Source organism: Hyperolius riggenbachi, chromosome 1, assembly GCF_040937935.1.
Source record: "Hyperolius riggenbachi isolate aHypRig1 chromosome 1, aHypRig1.pri, whole genome shotgun sequence".
NCBI lineage: Eukaryota > Metazoa > Chordata > Amphibia > Anura > Hyperoliidae > Hyperolius > Hyperolius riggenbachi.
This window is the reverse complement of record NC_090646.1, coordinates 375408591-375427285: the sequence shown is the minus strand read 5'-3', so window position 1 is coordinate 375427285 and position 18695 is coordinate 375408591. Positions and strand designations below refer to the sequence as shown.

Genomic DNA, 18695 nt, shown 5'->3' with positions numbered 1-18695 from the left:
AAAAAAAAAAAAAACCTTCTATACTATTTTAAACACAATTACAAAATAAAGTAACCTAGAAATTGCTTTATTTTCATTTTTGTCTGTTACCTACTCATGGTGCTGATGATAGATGTTGATACAGTATATGCTGACTATGAATTATTCCTGGTTGTTTATTACTGTTTTGCTTGAGGCTCAATATATATTTTTCCACTTTTTTGTAAAGCTCTGCCTCGTAGCCTATTTAGCAGTTGTGTTGTTTCTATTTATTAGGTGCATTTTCTGTGGGAAACACATTGTAATTAATCTGCTGTGGTTGTGAGTCAGAGATACAACAATCATTTATCAACCAGGTTATTTTCTCATTTTCTTTCCATGTACTCATGACCCCTTCATAAGGAGTGCCTCTTGATAACTATTGTAGTATAATAATACTGATTTCATGTAACACAAAGTAATCTAATGATAATAACAAGCAATCTGTTAGCTAAAGTAATAACAAACTCTCATGACCAGAAAGAGTTCTGTCTTTTTATTATAAAATGTAATGTAGCGTTTTTTTCAGGATAACTGACATCAACAACACAATAAAAAATAAACACGTTTTGTAATAATTTTGGTTTGCAGTTAACATTAAAACATCAAAGAAGATATATTAACAAAAGGTAAAAACTGATCTTTTTTTTTAATAATAATATTTGGGTTGCAGATCTTTGTTTACCATAATTATGTGCCGTCACAAGTATATTCCTTACCATTACCTTAGGCAGCAAAATACATATAAACATACATAGTACTTAGATGAACTGCGACACTGGGGGGAAATATATACACTAATCATTTTTAATTAACATTCAACCTTGAGCAGCATATTAATAATACATACATTTGCATATGAAAATACAGATGAACCTTAAAAAATACATAAGCATAAGAAAATATATCACATTATAGCACTCTGATTTAAATTAGAATGCACCCAAGATCAGATCACGGACAAAATAGATTTTCTTTTGTGGCACAAAATCAATTTACTGCTAAAAAGGAGAAAAGCCATTCTTTCTTTTCCTGAATGAAACAAAAAATAAGAGGGAAGTGGTTAGGATGTGATTAAAATTACAGATGTGACACATCAAAAGGAATCGCAAATTATATTGTAAAATAAATGAAAGGCCACAACGAGTAAGGCAATTGGTATATATCACTTGGCTCTGCTCGTATGGAAAGGGCTTTGTGAACATAAACTGAAAAGGCACTGTTCTTGCATAATTTATATTTTTAAATCACAAGTTACTACAAATACATTTGCATCTAAAACAACTCAGTCAACCCATTTTTAGAAACGCCAATAGCCTGAAATAAGAAAATGCACATCTGGGCTGCTGTCAGTGCAGATGTCTGCCATGGGCACACGCCAGTGAAGAGTTTTATAACATTTCAGCTCCACTATGGCAGTCCCTAACTGATGGAAAGGTTCAAAAGAAAGGTCAGACAACAGTAATGTGCTTGAGTTTTTGCAGCCCTAACCCCTCCACCTAAGCCTTACCATTCTGTGCTTTGTCATGACTAGTGGCATGTATTGCCCTGTCATTTCAAACACACAGGGAAATGGTATCAATTGTTTGTTTTTTTCTGCCCAAAGAAGGAAAGATGAACATTCCATGCAGGAGCCAGTTTATCTTGAAATAGTATGGTGGAGCTTCATTTATTATATTTATTTAGAAATGATCAACATTATTGCTAGCAAAGGCATATGTCAGTATGGGCATCTAGGGCAAGCACTGAAACTGCACCCCTGAAATAGACATGCCCATATTAAATGATGTGATGACAACATTAAGTCATACAATGATATGCAAACAGGTCAGTATTTACACGTCTCCTATATAACTAGGGCTGATAATTACCACCTCTGCTGAGAATCTGCATTTGCCTGGTGGATCGACTTGGCCGAGTGCTGGCCAAGGGCATTGTTCTCCCAACTCAAACCTGCCTGCTCTTTGACACTCCTCATGTGCCAATCCATTGGCCCTCTCCCTGAATAACATAACATTGCGTTGCCAGTCTCGAGGCAAGCAACGTATCTTTAGAGCCTCGACACTGCGACTGTCATCTGAAGAATTGAGTTTGGATTCCTGCCAGTCGTCATGCCTCGTACACGTGCACAAGACTTTAAAAACAAAAAACATTTGATAATTAGCTATTGCCATCAGGACTAATGAATTCTATATTGGCCAAGTGCCCAAATAAGTGGAAACTTAACTTTCAAGTGCTATGTTTTCTGTTTTTGTGGCGTTGTTGAGTCGAGGGACATGTTCCATTAGAGTGCTGAAAATGTGTCAGTAATTATAGTATCCTCAACATGTCAGCAGTTGTTCTGTCTCTTTAGCAGCATGCTTACTGTGTCCTGTCATACGTCACCATAAGCTATCTGGGTATTCTGTAGTATTGGTCAAAGCCCTATCCCATAGAACCATATCAATCCATGCCATGCACTCATGAGAACCAGAAAGTCTGACTCAGCTGTATGCATGGAGGATTGGTGTGGCACTGTAAAATGTGTAAGCTATAGGCTCACTATACACCAGCAGTTTTGGATGTGTGCCTGGCTTTATGGGGTATACAGAGATATTCTGGAGTGATGCATTACTTGCTCACTTAAAGATAAATTATCGCAAACACCTTCACTTCTTTTTAGTAAGGAGGCTTTTTTTTAGGCCCCGCTTCAACGTGTTAATAGTTGTGACATTTTACATGTTAATAGTTGTGGCATTTTACATGTTAATAGTTGTGGCATTTTAGAGTGACATGTCAGCAGCCACTCTTCCTGTATTATGATAGTACTCTTATAGCTTCCCATAACATGCCAGTGGCTTTGTGTAGAAAGAAAAGATGCTATTAATACAGCCGAGGTGGATGGGAGAGTGGACAAACTTTTTAGCATCCTTGCCTTGGGTCCTAGGGAACCTTATCTTGGTATTGACATGCTAAATGTGCCTATAAATTGCAGGAGGAGGAAAACCTCTTTCAACAACAAAGTTGTGCTTTTGCAAATGTGAGACTACTTTGAATGCTATCAGAGTCTCATAGGGAAGTGTTTCTCAACATTTTATTGGTATGTACCCCTTTTAAAACCTTGTACTCACCAAGTACCCCCTAGCATAGTAAACATTGTCACAAGTACCCCTTAACAAATATGTATTTAATCGTAGTACATGATAGTTGGTTCTAAACCATTTCCAAGCATTTACTATGGATTTTAATTAGCTAAAATACTAATTTGGTGGTGTTTAAATGAGATTTATCATTTTCTAAAACTCTAAATTGTTATTTTTGGTTATGTATATCAGGCCTGAGTACCCCCTGGAACCATCAGAAGTACCCCCTGGAGTACGCATACCACACGTTGAGAATCTATAGGGTATATCATGGTGCAGAGCATGATGCAGAACATACATAGTTAAACCAGTTTAGAACTGACAGCAATATTCCATCACTTTATATGAGCAGGTTGGGAGGGAGCATACAACTTGCCAGCCAGGGATGTCACATGAGTCAGGTCATTTCGGCGCCATGCAGTGCCTGATCTGAGTGCCGCCACATGGTTATAGTGACACAGCCTGAATTGCGATAGAATTGCTGTCATTCGGGTACCAGCAATAGCCAGACCCAGAATTACAAGTCCAGCGGAAGAAATGAGGAAATCAATTGGGGAATATATTTAATATACTGTAATCCCCAAGATTACCTAGCACAGGGAGAGCTGTTTTATGGCTTCTCCCTGCGCCGGATAATATGTATTCTGTCCCATAGCTATCGCCAGACATTGGCAGAAAAGTTTCTCTTTCATTAAGTAGAATGAGTTTCATCACTTCTGAGATGAATGCAAAGGTCTTGGAAGCAAACCAACAAAACACTATTTTTTCAGTCTACCTGAAATGGATCTGTAACAAAGAGATGCAAATACTTCCGAGTTGATGCAATTGTTTTATGCAAATGTATGTACGGTAGTTTGAAAATGCACCAATCAATTTAAACCCAGGCTTAAATTAATTGGTCAATTTTCAAGCTGCATATATTTGCATAACATTTGCATCAACTTGGAAGTATTTGCAAATCTTTGATCATCTCTAGTGTAGAGCTAATGATGTTTGTGAGCTGTCCTTTAATTAACAAGCAGCTTACGGTAGTTAATTCATCAAGCTGCTGGTTTTTTAAGTGACACCTCCTGATCGGATTAGCACATTGCAAATTTGTGTTTCAGCCTTGCCAAAAAATGTTACTTTTAAAAAGATCAAGGAAAAAAAAAGAACTTTCTGAAACTAAAAGCTAAACTCATTTCAGCACAGATTTTAGATAGAATCTCATTTCCCATAAATCTACCAGTAAAATGAATGACATTTCAAATGAAAACTGAGTGCCATGTCCTCATGGTTCCTCTTTTTTTTACTCCTTTGTGAAATGTCTTGTGAAATGTTCTGAAAGTACTTTTGTAAATTTGTTATGTTCAAGAGGATCCTATTTATAGTGTATTACATACTGAATTTAAGGATCACTATCATGAAAAATGGTAAAATTTAAAATACGTATCTATAAGATGTACATTTGTCCCAGGGTAAATTGCACTAAAAATTATTATTTGCCTATATCATTGACACATGCATTACGTAGTAAATCTGACTTATTTTGAACTAGTACATCTCCTCATGAGGGATTTTCAGGGTTTTCTTTATTTTCAAAAGTTGCTCAGTCCAACTGCCAAAATAGTGTGAAAACGGGTAGGGGTCTGGCTGACATCACTGTATAAATCCTCTCTGGGGAGTGTTTGGAAGTAACCCAAAAACCAATCAGATATGTCAGATTTTTGCTACTTACTGTAAGTGATAGTAACATAGGGGAAACTTATTCTTGCATTTTACGCTTATGTCTTTACCTGCATTTTACAATTTTTTGGGGATAGAGGTCCTTTAAGTTCCAATATCTGTGACATTGGCCTCAATTCACTAAGCTTATCTCGTGTCTTTAATAACGTTTCTAGAGTTATCACCATGGTGATAAGGCATGTAGTATTCAGGAAACATTTTACCTCAGGCAAACCTAAAGTTAACTCTTCTGTCTTTAAGTTAAGGTGAGATCTCTAAAGTTAACTCTTCTTTCCTTAAAATAACTCCGGAATTCTAAAGTTAAAGACAGGCTGTTAATTAACTGTGTGTGAAAATAACTACAGAGGAGCTAACTTAACTACAGAGGAGCTAACTTAACTACAGAGGAGCTAACTTAACTACAGAGGAGGTAACTTAAGGAATGAATAGATAAGATCTCTCTCACTGTGAGGTGGCAAGTTATCTCTTGCCTTATTATCTCCAGCATGACCTTAGTAAATTGAGGCCAATGTACTTTAGATGTACTTTAGATGTACCACAGCAGCAGAACGATAGCTTATTAATGCAAGTCCTAATGGTGATGGAAAAGTCCTATTTATAGTTCATTACACTGCTTCAACATATTTTTGTATGTTTTTATTAAGAATCAGTATCCCTCTATGTACCTAACTCGCATTTTCATTCTACATTTACTTTTGTGGTTTGAATCTGACATGGTTGCAACAAGGCAACACAGACTGTCTGGAACAGTTTCCGCAACACTTCGCTTAATAAGGTTACTGACTGTTTCTGCATACATTTCTTCATCAGCTGACTACAGATAAATCACTCTAAAACTGCCTGGAACATCCATGACTTGCAGAACAGACTCTCAGACCTGCACACCAACATTTCCCCAATACCCTTTCTGTGCCTACTTCTACTGTGCAGTCTGAGTAGCAGGATGATGCTAAGGAAAGCTGCAAACCTGAGCCTGCTGTTATCTTATTTATGTGGGCTGTTTCATCCTGAGAACTGGACATTTGAGATTAGTTTACAGTAAGAGACATTGGACAAGAGCGCTGTACAAGGGGAGAGGGGAGGAGCCATCGTCCCCTCTCTTGCAGCGTAACCCCAATGCCAAGAATCATGGGGGCAGGTACTGTTTGATCAGTGTAGATTTTCTGCTAGTTAGCTCAGCTGCCAGGACAACATCCATCTAAACATGAGATATATGGATAAAAAGGCTCAAGAAAGACTCCACTGCAATATAACATTCTCTATTTTCAAAGTAATGAATGCTATTGGACCATTTACATCGCACCATTAAGCTGATCCCTACTGATGTGCATGAGCAGGTTGTCTTTGGATCACAAAGCAGTGATCTGCAAACAGATGAATCCTTATAAAAGTGATAATATCCATTTGCATAAGGAGGTTGGTAATTTAATAACTGTTAGAGTTACCATAAAAAAAATTACTCCAGGCAGTGCTTGTTGAAGTTGTTTTGCATAGCTGTGCTTCCGCCATGTACGAACACAACCCGACTGGGCATGCATGAGTAAAATTCCCACACGCCCAGTAGAATGAAGCCACTTGTAAATGTATTTTTACCTTTTGCATGATCGCTTCTTTCTACTGGGCATGTGCAGAAATTACTTGCTTGCTTTTAAAGCAGAATAAGAGGGGGGTTGAGCAGCAATGGTGGGCTCGAAGAGTATCTGGAAAGCCTCTGGACCAATCACTACTGAGGTACTGTAAGTATCAACATTTTTAATCATAAAACCAGCACAGACGCAGAACAACCACCTGTATTGAAATACAATTACCAGAGCTAGAGGCTTACAGCCAATGCCAGCCCACATTATACAGTTGAAATAAGGTTCTGTGTATGGGCCAATCTTTTTCAAACAGGATCCAAGTACTGGATAATCAATGTGCCTCAATGCCTTATGCCTAAGTCTCCATAGGAACCCACGTGTTCAATTGTGAAGTTTTATGCCATAAATAAAAACAGAACTTCGAAGTGTAAACTGCTATTTATTCAAAGCATAAGATATCCAGTGAAAAAACTGAAAGTAATCAGTAAAATCAACAACTTACATCCGGGGACCCTTGGCCAAGGGTACACCATAAGTAGATTGTGTGTGATAAGAAAAAAGTAAAAAGACTGGTGCTGCTAGTCTCCCACCCGACTGGTTTCACAATAAAGCATCCTCAGGGATATTGGAGGGTCTAGCAGCAAGCACCACTTGAAAACTTTGTAAAAATTAGACCAAATGACTTTTGGGTTTTGGGGACAAGCCCCTTTTTCAGATAACATGGCCTCTGATTGGGAAAACTATGATGCAAATGAATCCCAACATCAGAAAGATTTCTGATGAAGACAAAGAGTGAATAGACTCACTATGGAATTCTGTCTGCATGGATAAAAAAAAAGAAAAGGAAGAAGACTTGTCTTATGACCAACCCTGCTGATGTAATGTACTGTATGTAGAATTACCTAGAGCAGTCAGGTCCTGACCAACTTGGAGGACAGTTGCACCTATTTGGTCTTACACATCGGCCGCCATTTTGACACGGGTTCTGACACACAGCTGTAACAGATGGAAAATACTTTAGTATTATTATAAAGTACAGAAGAAATACATGGTTAGAATAACAACAATTAAGAAAATACCAATTTAATGGTGCCATCTTCTGAGCAGCACATGTAACATGTCCTGTACATTGTCCTGCCTTTTACACTTATGCAATATAGAGCATATAGACAAATCCTTAGCCAAAAATAGGCACTTAACTTTGAAGAGACCTGTGAGTTTTGACACGGTGTAACAAATAGGCTAATTTACTAAGCTGAAGTACAAGCCCTTGACTACGTACTACTGTGATCACCAGGTAAACCATACATAGAACCACAGATGCATGTCCCTCTAGTTATCACTGACCATAGTACCTCTCAAATGGTGGCCCACCTGCACATTTGGTGGCAGCTGTGCTGCATGGATGGCCAGTGATTAAATTTTATTAACATCTTGCTACCAGTGCAGGCAGGTATTCCTTTGAGATTTAACAGCCAATGAGCATGGAAACCTAAATGTTTTTTACACGGTGAACAAGTAATATGAAGAGCAATTGATTCCCTGCCTGCTGAGTTTCTCTCTTCTCACAACAGAGGCTGCGGATGTTGCTAGGCAAATTTCCAAGCAATTGGTTTTAGCAAAGCAAAAGGTAATGTGACCATGCAGCAGCACTGGTGAGCAGATGTCTTCATACTTCACTAGCACGGACGCTACTACGTAACATAGCAGCGGCCACGCTAGTGAAGTATTGCGGAAGCAATGCATCACTACCGCGCAGCACTTACAAGGAGCGACCGTTGCTTAGGAACGCACTATAATTGGGTTGCGCTACTTTCATTAGTGCGCGTAAGAAGATTTAACTAGCGTTATGGATGCGATATGGATAATGAATCACCCCCATGGAGAGATAAGCCTTTTTTTAATTTTACATTGTGTACGTGCAAATATCTTTGCTTCCATTACTTAAAGGAATACTATCGATATCCAAGTGTTCTAAAATGGCATGTACAAATAATGTATAAGTAGCTGTGTAAACATTTTCCTACTTTTCATGTTAAATATCAGAGGCAAAAGCTGTAATTTATTGAGGGTAGGATTTAGCTATATTAGGACAAATCAATTGCAGAAGGGGTGTCTGCTTCAATGCACAGCCAGAGTTGCATATCAGACTACAGAAAGCAAATATCAAACATATCAAACTCTGAAAGCAAAAACAGTATGAAAAAGCTGTGAGAATTAGTTACATTTCCTCTGCTCTCTTCAGACACTTCAGTCAGAAACACAGGAGACAGGAGCTGCAGCTGTTGGGAGCTCTCTTCTCTGTCACACACAGAGCTACACATAGAGTTAACTGATCAAGTGTGAGGGGAATTTCCCCTCTCCTCATGGCTCAGTCAGTCGTCAGTTTTGGCATCAGTAAACTTTGAATGTATTTTGCTAACAGTAAACAAAGAAGTTGCTACTAAAATGTATACACCAGTACTTAGCAGCACTTCCCAAACAATTCCTGTGTCAATTGAAAAAAATATGTGAATCGATAGTATTCCTTTAATATTAAATGATATTACACTATTGCAGCACTCCTTTCTCCCTCTTTATTTTATGTGCAGTTATACCACATACCCCAGTGACAAGGAGCAGCACCAGTGTATATCTGTGCATCACATTAGTAAGTTGCGGGTGCACAGTGGCATTGTGCAGTCCCATGTTTCTCTTTTTAGTTTTTATTGAGCTTCTAACAAAGTGTTCCTACTTAACTTTATACAGTATATAAAGGCTGTATGCTTTTAAGTACGATAGTAAGTAAGAGGCCTACCAAGGTGGCAGCGAGATCCAGTCCATCCATTCGGACAGTCACATTTGTAAGGTGCTGTACAGCGACCCCCATTCAGACACGGCAGGATACAAATCGCTGCACAAGAAAGTAAGCTTTATTATTATTATCATAAGCACGTTATCATCTTCTTTTCATTACTTGTATGCTTTCAAACACATTTTCCAAGCCTCTCAACGGAAGCATAATTAATTAACAAAATTCAAAGGTTTCCCCTATACACAAATAAATAAATCTTCAGTAGCAATACCATAATGAAATGGATGAAATAAAGGTTTGTATGGGTTAAACTAGAGCAATTTGATGGTGGTTTGTTTTCCTCATTGTTAGAGCCTACAGCTTTTTTTTCCATTCAATGCAGCGCTGGTGAATTATAATGCATTTCCAAAATTCATAAATTCTCTGCACATCTACAGCATGTTAATCAATTACGGTGGTAAGTAATGAATTCACCATTTCATACTTTCCTACCAGTTCTTATACAGAGCCTATCTGGGCAGAGCAAAAGCAATAAATATTCTCAGAGCATGAACAAATGATATTTATCATGAATTGCAAATGAAGTACCGTTACCACACCTCTACACAGGCCGCGTATCCCAAGCAATACTGGAAACAGTTGGAGAGTTCTTGCTGCTTTGCCTTTTATCACAGCCCTTGAAAATAAATGTTTTTAATTCCTAGGAAAACGATTGTGCGAATTCATTTACTGTGACAGAAACCACCATGCCTTGATTTACTGGCTATGTAGTGGTTTTTATACATCCTTCACAGAGCACTGTCAGAATGGCTGTTGCTCCGATATAGACAAGGTTTCCATCCGGCAGCTACCACTAAGGCTAGGTTCACAGTGGGACGTTGCGGAGTTTCGTTATTAAGTGTTATAACACAGCTTACCACACTGCAATAAGAAGTATATGCGACGTTCACAGTGCAATATTGGCATCGCATGGTAATGGTGTTGCATTATTGTGACGCACTGCTGCAAGTACAGGGAAGCATACTTTGTATCGCCTATATGCTTACTGTACCTACTTAATGCAACAGTAATGCAGCGTTAATGTGTGTTACCACTTTTTTGTTGTAATGTTGCGTTGCGACTTTAACGTCGCATTTCACAATGCAACGTTCTGCCGTGAACCTAGCCTGAATCTTTGGAACCGTTGCTAGCTTTTGGGATGCCATAAACCTCTGTGCATAATACTGCAAACTTGACAGGATGTTCTGAGCTGTTTTGGCCTCCAGCTCCCGTTGAGAATCTCTTCTGTGATAGCTACTCTAACAAGTTCATTTTAAAGGTAATGTGAATGTATATATCTATTAAATCAGCCCCACACTGCTACCTGATCAATTATGCAATTGTAATGAATTATTCACTTTGCCCAGCAAAAACAGATCTCAGAACTTGGCAGTCTCTTGTTTACAAATGTTTCCTTTCCACAGCAGTGTGTACACGGGTGATGATGGCTACATGAGTGTACAGCAACTCTAATAGCTCTGCAGCTCTGTGTGGCGGCTTTTCTCACACGGTTTGAAGACCAGGTCTGATCATCTTTCGGTGCTGTCTGTCTTGTTCCTGTGAATTGTCCTCCTGAAGACAGGAACAATAAGGAATGTGTAGACAGTGATGGTCAGAGCTGGCTACAGATTATATATAAACAAGTAAAGCTTTCAAATGTACCAGAAACATACTTGTTGTCGAAATAATAATTAAACAAAAAGCTGCTTCAGATAGTACCTTTAATGACTTCATGCAAATAGTTTTCAAAGGTTTGCAAGAAAAGTTTCTTCTTCAGGTATGATATAGAACTGGGTTATAACTATACAGAACAGCATGCACCCCATAAGGAAAGGACAGGAACTCTGCACCAGGTATCTGGATCAGGTATGTTTACCCACAGCCTCACTCCATGTCTGTATCTGGGGTCTGGAGGGAGTGGAGGAGGCAGCAAACAGTCCGGGGCTGGGCAGAGTTTTGGGTGAAATGGGCAAGATGTGTGTACTGCGCCCGTAGGCTCCTGCCTCTCCAGCCTCTGCTTAAACCCCACTCTGCTTTAACACTGCTTTATTTTCAATAATGGTCTAGAAGACCAGCAATGTAACTTAAGGAGGGCTGTTGCAGGGAAAGCCCGGGAGCTAGGATGGCACCACAGTCCTGTACCTGTCTCAGCGGTGTATTGTTCATATCTGCTCCTGGCACGATACAGGTCTCCTTCACTTCCTGGTGAGTTTGTAAGTGTGATGCAGCCAGCCAACCACCAGGAGGGGACTGAAGCCACATGGCGATTGGCTGGCTCAGCCAACCACCAGGAGGGGACTGAAGCCACATGGCGATTGGCTGGCTGCATGGCACTTGCAAACTCACCAGAAAGTGGAGGAGACCTGTATTGTGCCGGGAGCAGGTATGGATAATGTTGCACTGCACTGAATTAGGTACAGGACCAGCTACCCCTTGCTCTCCCCCCCCCCCTCCTTCTGAGGCCAAATGTAGTTACTCCCCTGTAGAGGACTAACATTTGTAAATGAGCCCTGCTAATACAAGTAATTTCTTATTATTGTAGCATAAGAATATTAACACTTCTAAAACAACCTTACAGTATTTACAGTATATTATAAACAATATAGTCAATTACAATAAAAATTAGATACCAAGATAATAATAATAATAATAATAATAATAATAATAATGTACAAATGACATTGATTAATAAGTCAGTTCCTTTTTTTTTTGCATTCAGTTAAAGAGAAATCGTAACCAATAATTGAACTCCATCCCAATCAGTAACTGATACCCCCTTTCCCATGAAAAATCGATTCCTTTTCTCAAAGGTATCATCAGGGGGCTCAGTATGGCTGATTCTGTGGTGAAACCCCTCCCACAGTGTGATGTCAGCGCCTCACAGCACTGAGGTACTGACATCACACTGTGGGAACCTTGTTGCATTGTGGGAAATAACAGCTGTTTGCAACTGCCAAAACAGCAAACAGCATCTCCTTCCAGTGACATCACCTGCCAGCAGTAAAAATGTCACCATGTGATAAATGTCAGAATGTAAATAAGGGAGAGGAAAGATTTTACAATGAGCAAATTATTTATACTAAAAGGTTGTCTCCGGGCCTCGGTATAGAAACTGTAATGCGGGGAGTTCCAGTGGTCAAGAGGGTCATCAAACCTCAAGAATCAACTCCAATATACATACATTCCATAGGAACTCAACCCTCAGCGGAAGCTTTTCCAATGCTTTACTTTATTTTATGCTTCATAGCAGTATACAGAGTAAACCAAACCAAAACCAGCACAACGTTTCGGGCGGGATGCCCTTTATCAAGTGCTTGGACTCCATCACATGATTTTCACTTATATAGACATGCTAGATCACACCACACCCAACATTAGGGGGTGGATCCATGCTTTTATTTATAATTTAACCCTTAGAACAACTATACATTTATAGAAAACACTTGAGACTAAAGTCCTCGTTTTAAGCCTTCTGGGGACTGCGTACCCTGCCTGTCAATCCACCTGGACTCGCGCCTAAGGAGTTAATTCACATAGCCTCTGTACCACTTCCAGGACTTGCCACCGTAACTGGCTGACAATATGTCCTTTTTTGGCAAAATGTCTGGCAAGCAGAGGATCCTTCCTTTTATCAGCCAGTTCGACATCAGTGACCTTACGGGGTTTTTTAATATTGCTTTTATGTTCATTTAACCTTGTTTTGATGTCCCTAGTGGTCTGTCCAACATAGGCCAGACCACAAGGGCACTTAATCAAATATACAACCCCTTTCATGTCACAGGTGGCGAAATCTCTGAGTGTTATGTCTTCACCTGTTCGTGGGTGATAGAGATTGCTGGATAAAATTAAGGCTGATGAAATTAATTATCTGGTCAGCATGGATGTGATCAATCTGTATAATAATATCGTTAATGGAGAGGCTGTGGGCAATAGATTGAAGCTAAGGGAAGAGATCGGTAATCAGTTGCTCCTGTTCATTATTGCCATACTGGAATTTAGCTTATCACATGCCTATTTTAGGTTTGGTGATGATTTCTATCTGCAGACACTACGGATTCCAATGGGGGCCCCGTATGTTCCCACTGTGGCTAATATCGTCATGTCTGATTTTGAGAATATTCATTTTTTGGGAGGGGGCAACCATGGGAAGATCCGAGGTTACTGCATATTTATTGATGATTTGTTTTTTGGATGGACGGGCTCAGAAGGGGAGCTGCTTCTGTTTTTCGATGAGTTGAATTCTGTACATGAGACATTGAAATTTATAATGGATTATAACGACAAGGTTTTACATTTTTGGATGTGGAGGTACGGGTGAAAAATGGTCAGTTTGAGACTGACCTTTACAAGAAGGAAACTGATAAGAATGGCTTTTTGCTAGATTCCAGTTGTCACTCTAAACCCCTCATCAATGGACTCCCTAAGAGTCAATATATTAGAGTGAGAAGAATCACTTCGACGGATGAGCCCTATTGGGAGCAGTCGCAGCTCCTCACTGAGGATTTTGTTAAAGAGGGTTACAATCGCAAGAGATGTGAGGAAGTAGCCAGTGAGGTGGGTGGAATGGAGAGAGAAACACTAAAAGTGTATAAAACCGCAAAGAATGAGGAGGGTGGTGATGGAGTGAACTTTGTCACCACTTTTTGTAAAGAATCTTCAATCTTAAGAGACATGGTCCATAAGTTTTGGCCTGTGGTGGAGGCGGATGCCCAGCTAGCATCGGTCTGCAGGACTCCCCCGAGGTTTGTGTATAAAAAAGGTAAATCCCTCCTAGACCATTTGGTACAGGCAGACATAGGTAGGTCGAGGGGCGCTACACAGTTGTTCCTGGACACACCTAAGAAAGGCACTTATCCCTGCCTGCATTGCCAACACTGTAACAACTTCATGAGAGGTCAGTATGTCTATCACCCACAAACAGGTAAAGACATAACACTCAGAGATTTTGCCACCTGTGACACGAAAGGGGTTGCATATTTGATTAAGTGCCCTTGTGGTCTGGCCTATGTTGGACCGACCACTAGGGACATCAAAACAAGGTTAAATGAACATAAAAGTTATATTTTAGAACCCTGTAAGGTCACTGATGTTGAACTGACTGATAAAAGGAAGGATCCTCCGCTTGTCAGACAATTTGCTGAAAAAGGTCATAATGTCAGCCAGTTACGGTGGCAAGTCCTGGAAGTGGTACAGAGGCAAGAAGGCAGAGACTATGTAAATTAACTCCTTAGGCGCGAGTCCTGGTGGATTGACAGTCTGGGTACGCAGTCCCCAGGAGGCCTACACAAGGACTTTAGTCTCAAGTGTTTCCTATAAATGTATAGTTGTTCTAAGGGTTAAATTATAAATAAAAGCATGGATACACCCCCTAATGTTGAGTGTGGTGTGGTCTAGCATGCCTATATAAGTGAAAATCCTGTGATGGAGTCCAAGCACTTGATAAAGGGCACCCCGCCCAAAACGTTGTGCTGGTTTTGCTATACTGTGTATACTGCGATGAAGCATAAAATAAAGTGAAGCATTGGAAAAGCTTCCGCTGAGAGTTCAGTTCATATGGAATGTATGCAAATCATTTATACATCATTTTTGTAAAAATTAAGCACTTTTTTATTACTTTTATTATAACATTATTTTCACTGCAGTGCCTCTTTAAACTGAAAACAAAAAATATGAATAAATAAAGAATGCCTTTCAATAATATTCAGTGTAGTGTAGAGTTATTCTGACTTTCAAGTTTTTTGTTTGCAATAAATCTAGAATTTGTACCATAGTCATTGATTTGCCTGTTTCCCAATAGTTTGTAGCTCCCTTTCTATGAAGTATCGCTTCTAAAATGGTTTACTGCAACCTTTGCGATGTGTCACTTCATTCTTAAATCATTGCAAAGGAATGATGCAACTGAGCAGTTTATGGCTGTAAAATACATTGCTGTTCTGTCCTTCAACATATCTTGCTACAGTACAAAAGCCATTTGATATTGACAGTATAGATGTGATTTGCAACAGCTGTAGATCTCTCTGGTATTCTGCATTGATCTGACTTACAAAAATTAAAAGGAAGTTAATACAGTTTTAATAATGATCACCATAATAAATGTGAGTACTAGTACTTCTGGCTAAACTTCATATCTTATCTGTTTATTTATGATTAAAGGAGAAGTATTCTTGAATACCATAGAACTATTTTGCCTTAAAAAGCAAATCTCCTTGTTTGCTATAGTTTGAACATCAAATAAATATTTCTTGTAATTCTCTGCTTCTCTCCCTATCAGGCCTGAAGCCGACTAGCAGTATGTTACTAAGACATTTCTAAGCACTTGTGATTTGAAAAGCTCTTGCTAATGTAATACTATGGGTGTGATCCCACTTAAAGAGGAACTCCAGTGAAAATAATGTAATAAAAAAGTGCTTAATTTTTAAAATAATGATGTATACATGATTTAGTCAGTATTTGCTCATTGTAAAATATTTCCTCTCCCTGATTTACATTCTGACATTTATCACATGGTGAACTTTTTACTGCTGGCAGTTGATGTCACTGGAAGGAGGTGCTGCTTGCTTTTTTGGCAGTTGGAAACAGCTGTTTTTTCCCACAATGCAACACGGCTCTCATAGTGTGATGTCAGGACCTCAGAGCTGTGAGGGGCTGACATCACACTGTGGGAGGGGTTTCACCACAAAATCAGCCATACAGAGCTCCCTGGAAAAGGAATAGATTTCTCATGGGAAAGGGGGTATCAGCTACTGATTGGGATGAAGTTCAATTCTTGGTCACTGTTTCTCTTTAAGGGATGCGATTTTATAAAAATCACCCGTAGCATTGCATTAGCAATAACTTTTCAATTCACAAGTGCTTAGAAATGACTGCTAGTAGGTTTGAGCCCTAATATGTAATTGTCAGGCTGGATTCACCGTGGTCAGTTGCATAATATGTACCGTTTATACTTCAGTATAAGTCTAGAAATTTAGGTCTGTTTCACTTCATAAAAGTATAGGGGTCAACTTATACACGTGTCACGGGCAACACTGAGTGCACTGATTAATGTGTATACTATACAATAATACAATACAATAACATTTCTATAGCTCTTTTCTCCCATAGGACTCAAAGCGCTTAGGCTCTCTCAGATTAAGTAATTGGTAGTAGGATGAAGTATTCACACAACAAAAGTTATATTTCTGCAAATGCCAAACTGAACAGGTGGGTTTTCAGTCTGGATTTAAACACGTCCAGAGATGGAGCTGTCCTGATCTGTTGAGGTAAGGAGTTCCAATACTAATACTATACTATTCTAATAGTGACATTCCCATTTGCAGCAATGTACACAGTGGTAAGTGATACTTTGAGGAAAGGAAATGCCAAGAAAACACAGGTGTGAAAGTCCTGGCCACAACAATTAACAAGGAAAGGGATAGGGGGGAAATACTGGGCTGCAGGAAGGGGAGTGAATAATTGCAGCACTTGGGGGCCAGAAGGAGGTATTGGCTGCACTTAAAGTGGAATGAAACCCAGCAATTCTTCTTTGCTCTAAAAAATTATTTACAGCATATTATATACAACCAGCATTTTTTTTTACTAGAACAGCGTTCAAAGGGTTACACACAGGACTTAAAAGTTCAATGAAGAGAAATCTGGAGGCATCCGAAGTGTAGATAATGTTATCTTGTGTTTAATTGTATCAAGTGAGGAATGTGACACATTCTCTGACTGTGCAGAAGCTCCTAGACACAGGCAGACACTCAAAGCATTTCTGACTTCAATACATGACAAATAAAACCAGTTATGAATCAAATGCAGCTCTCAAAGCCAAAAACTGTACTTTTGGGAACTTGTAATTTTTAAATGAATAATAATACTTATGCACAAATGCAAATATGATAAACGTATGGCATATAAAAAGTGGGAAAACATGTTTTTAGTGAATAGTATGTCAGGGTTTTATACCGCTTTAAGGGACAGGAGGGGTTAATGGCTGCAATACTGTATGCAGTGAGTCAATAAAAGTCAATAAAAAATGTCAGCGTGAGAGGGTTGAATATTGGAGTCGACTTATACATGAAGTCGACTTGTATTCGAGTATATACAGTGGTGTGAAAAACTATTTGCCCCCTTCCTGATTTCTTATTCTTTTGCATGTTTGTCACACTTAAATGTTTCTGCTCATCAAAAACCGTTAACCATTAGTTAAAGATAGCATAATTGAACACAAAATGCAGTTTTAAATGATGGTTTTTATTATTTAGTGAGAAAAAAAACTCAAATCCTACATGGCCCTGTGTGAAAAAGAAATTGCCCCCTGAACCTAATAACTGGTTGGGCCACCCTTAGCAGCAATAACTGCAATCAAGTGTTTGCGATAACGTGCAACATGTCTTTTACAGCGCTCTGGAGGAATTTTGGCCCACTCATCTTTGCAGAATTGTTGTAATTCAGCTTTATTTGAGAGTTTTCTTGCATGACCTGCCTTTTTAAGGTCATGCCACAACATCTCAATAGGATTCAGGTCAGGGCTTTGACTAGGCCACTCCAAAGTCTTCATTTTGTTTTTCTTCAGCCATTCAGAGGTGGATTTGCTGGTGTCTTTTGGGTCATTGTCCTGCTGCAGCACCCAAGATCGCTTCAGCTTGAGTAGACGAACAGATGGCCGGACATTCTCCTTCAGGATTTTTTGGTAGACAGTAGAAATCATGGCTCCATCTATCACAGCAAGCCTTCCAGGTCCTGAAGCAGCAAAACAACCCCAGACCATCACACTACCACCACCATATTTTACTGTTGGTATGATGTTCTTTTGCTGAAATGCTGTGTTACTTCTACGACAGATTTAACAGGACACGCACCTTCCAAAAAGTTCAACTTTTGTCTTGGCGGTCCACAAGGTATTTTCCCACAAGTCTTGGCAATCATTGAGATCTATTTTTAGCAAAATTGAGACGAGCCTTAATGTTATTTTTGCTTAAAAGTGGTTTGCCTTGGATATCTGCCATGCAGGCCGTTTTTGCCCAGTCTCTTTCTTATGGTGGAGTTGTGAACACTGACCTTAATTGAGGCAAGTGAGGCCTGCAGTTCTTTAGATGTTGTCCTGGGGTCTTTTGTGGCCTCTCGGATGAGTTTTTTCTCTGCGCTCTTGGGCTAATCTTGGTCAGCCAGCCACTTCTGGGAAGGTTCATCACTGTGCCATGTTTTTGCCATTTGTGGATAATGGCTCTCACTGTGGTTCACTGGAGTCCAAAGCTTTAGAAATGGCTTTATAACCTTTACCAGACTGATAAATCTCAATTACAGTACTTTTGTTCTCATTTGTTCCTGAATTTCTTTGGATCTTGGCATGATGTCTAGCTTTTGAGGTGCTTTTGGTCTACTTCTCTGTGTCAGATAGCTCCTATTTAAGTGATTTCTTGATTGAAACAGGTGTGG

The 18695-nt window shown here is 39.3% G+C and overlaps 1 protein-coding gene across 2 annotated transcripts in view; it reads right to left on the bottom strand.

The window, feature by feature from the left end:
* Window positions 1–499: 499 nt before the first annotated feature.
* The window catches only part of SVEP1 (sushi, von Willebrand factor type A, EGF and pentraxin domain containing 1), a 456592-nt gene continuing 438396 nt past the window's right edge, over window positions 500–18695 (bottom strand). For both annotated transcript variants that reach the window (XM_068234340.1, XM_068234341.1), the window contains 3 exons: window positions 9243–9338; window positions 7348–7441; window positions 500–1050 (listed from right to left, as the gene is read on the bottom strand). In XM_068234340.1, coding sequence (XP_068090441.1) covers window positions 1020–1050; window positions 7348–7441; window positions 9243–9338 — 221 coding nt within the window. In that variant the 3' untranslated portion in view covers window positions 500–1019. The remainder of the gene's footprint in view (window positions 1051–7347; window positions 7442–9242; window positions 9339–18695) is intronic.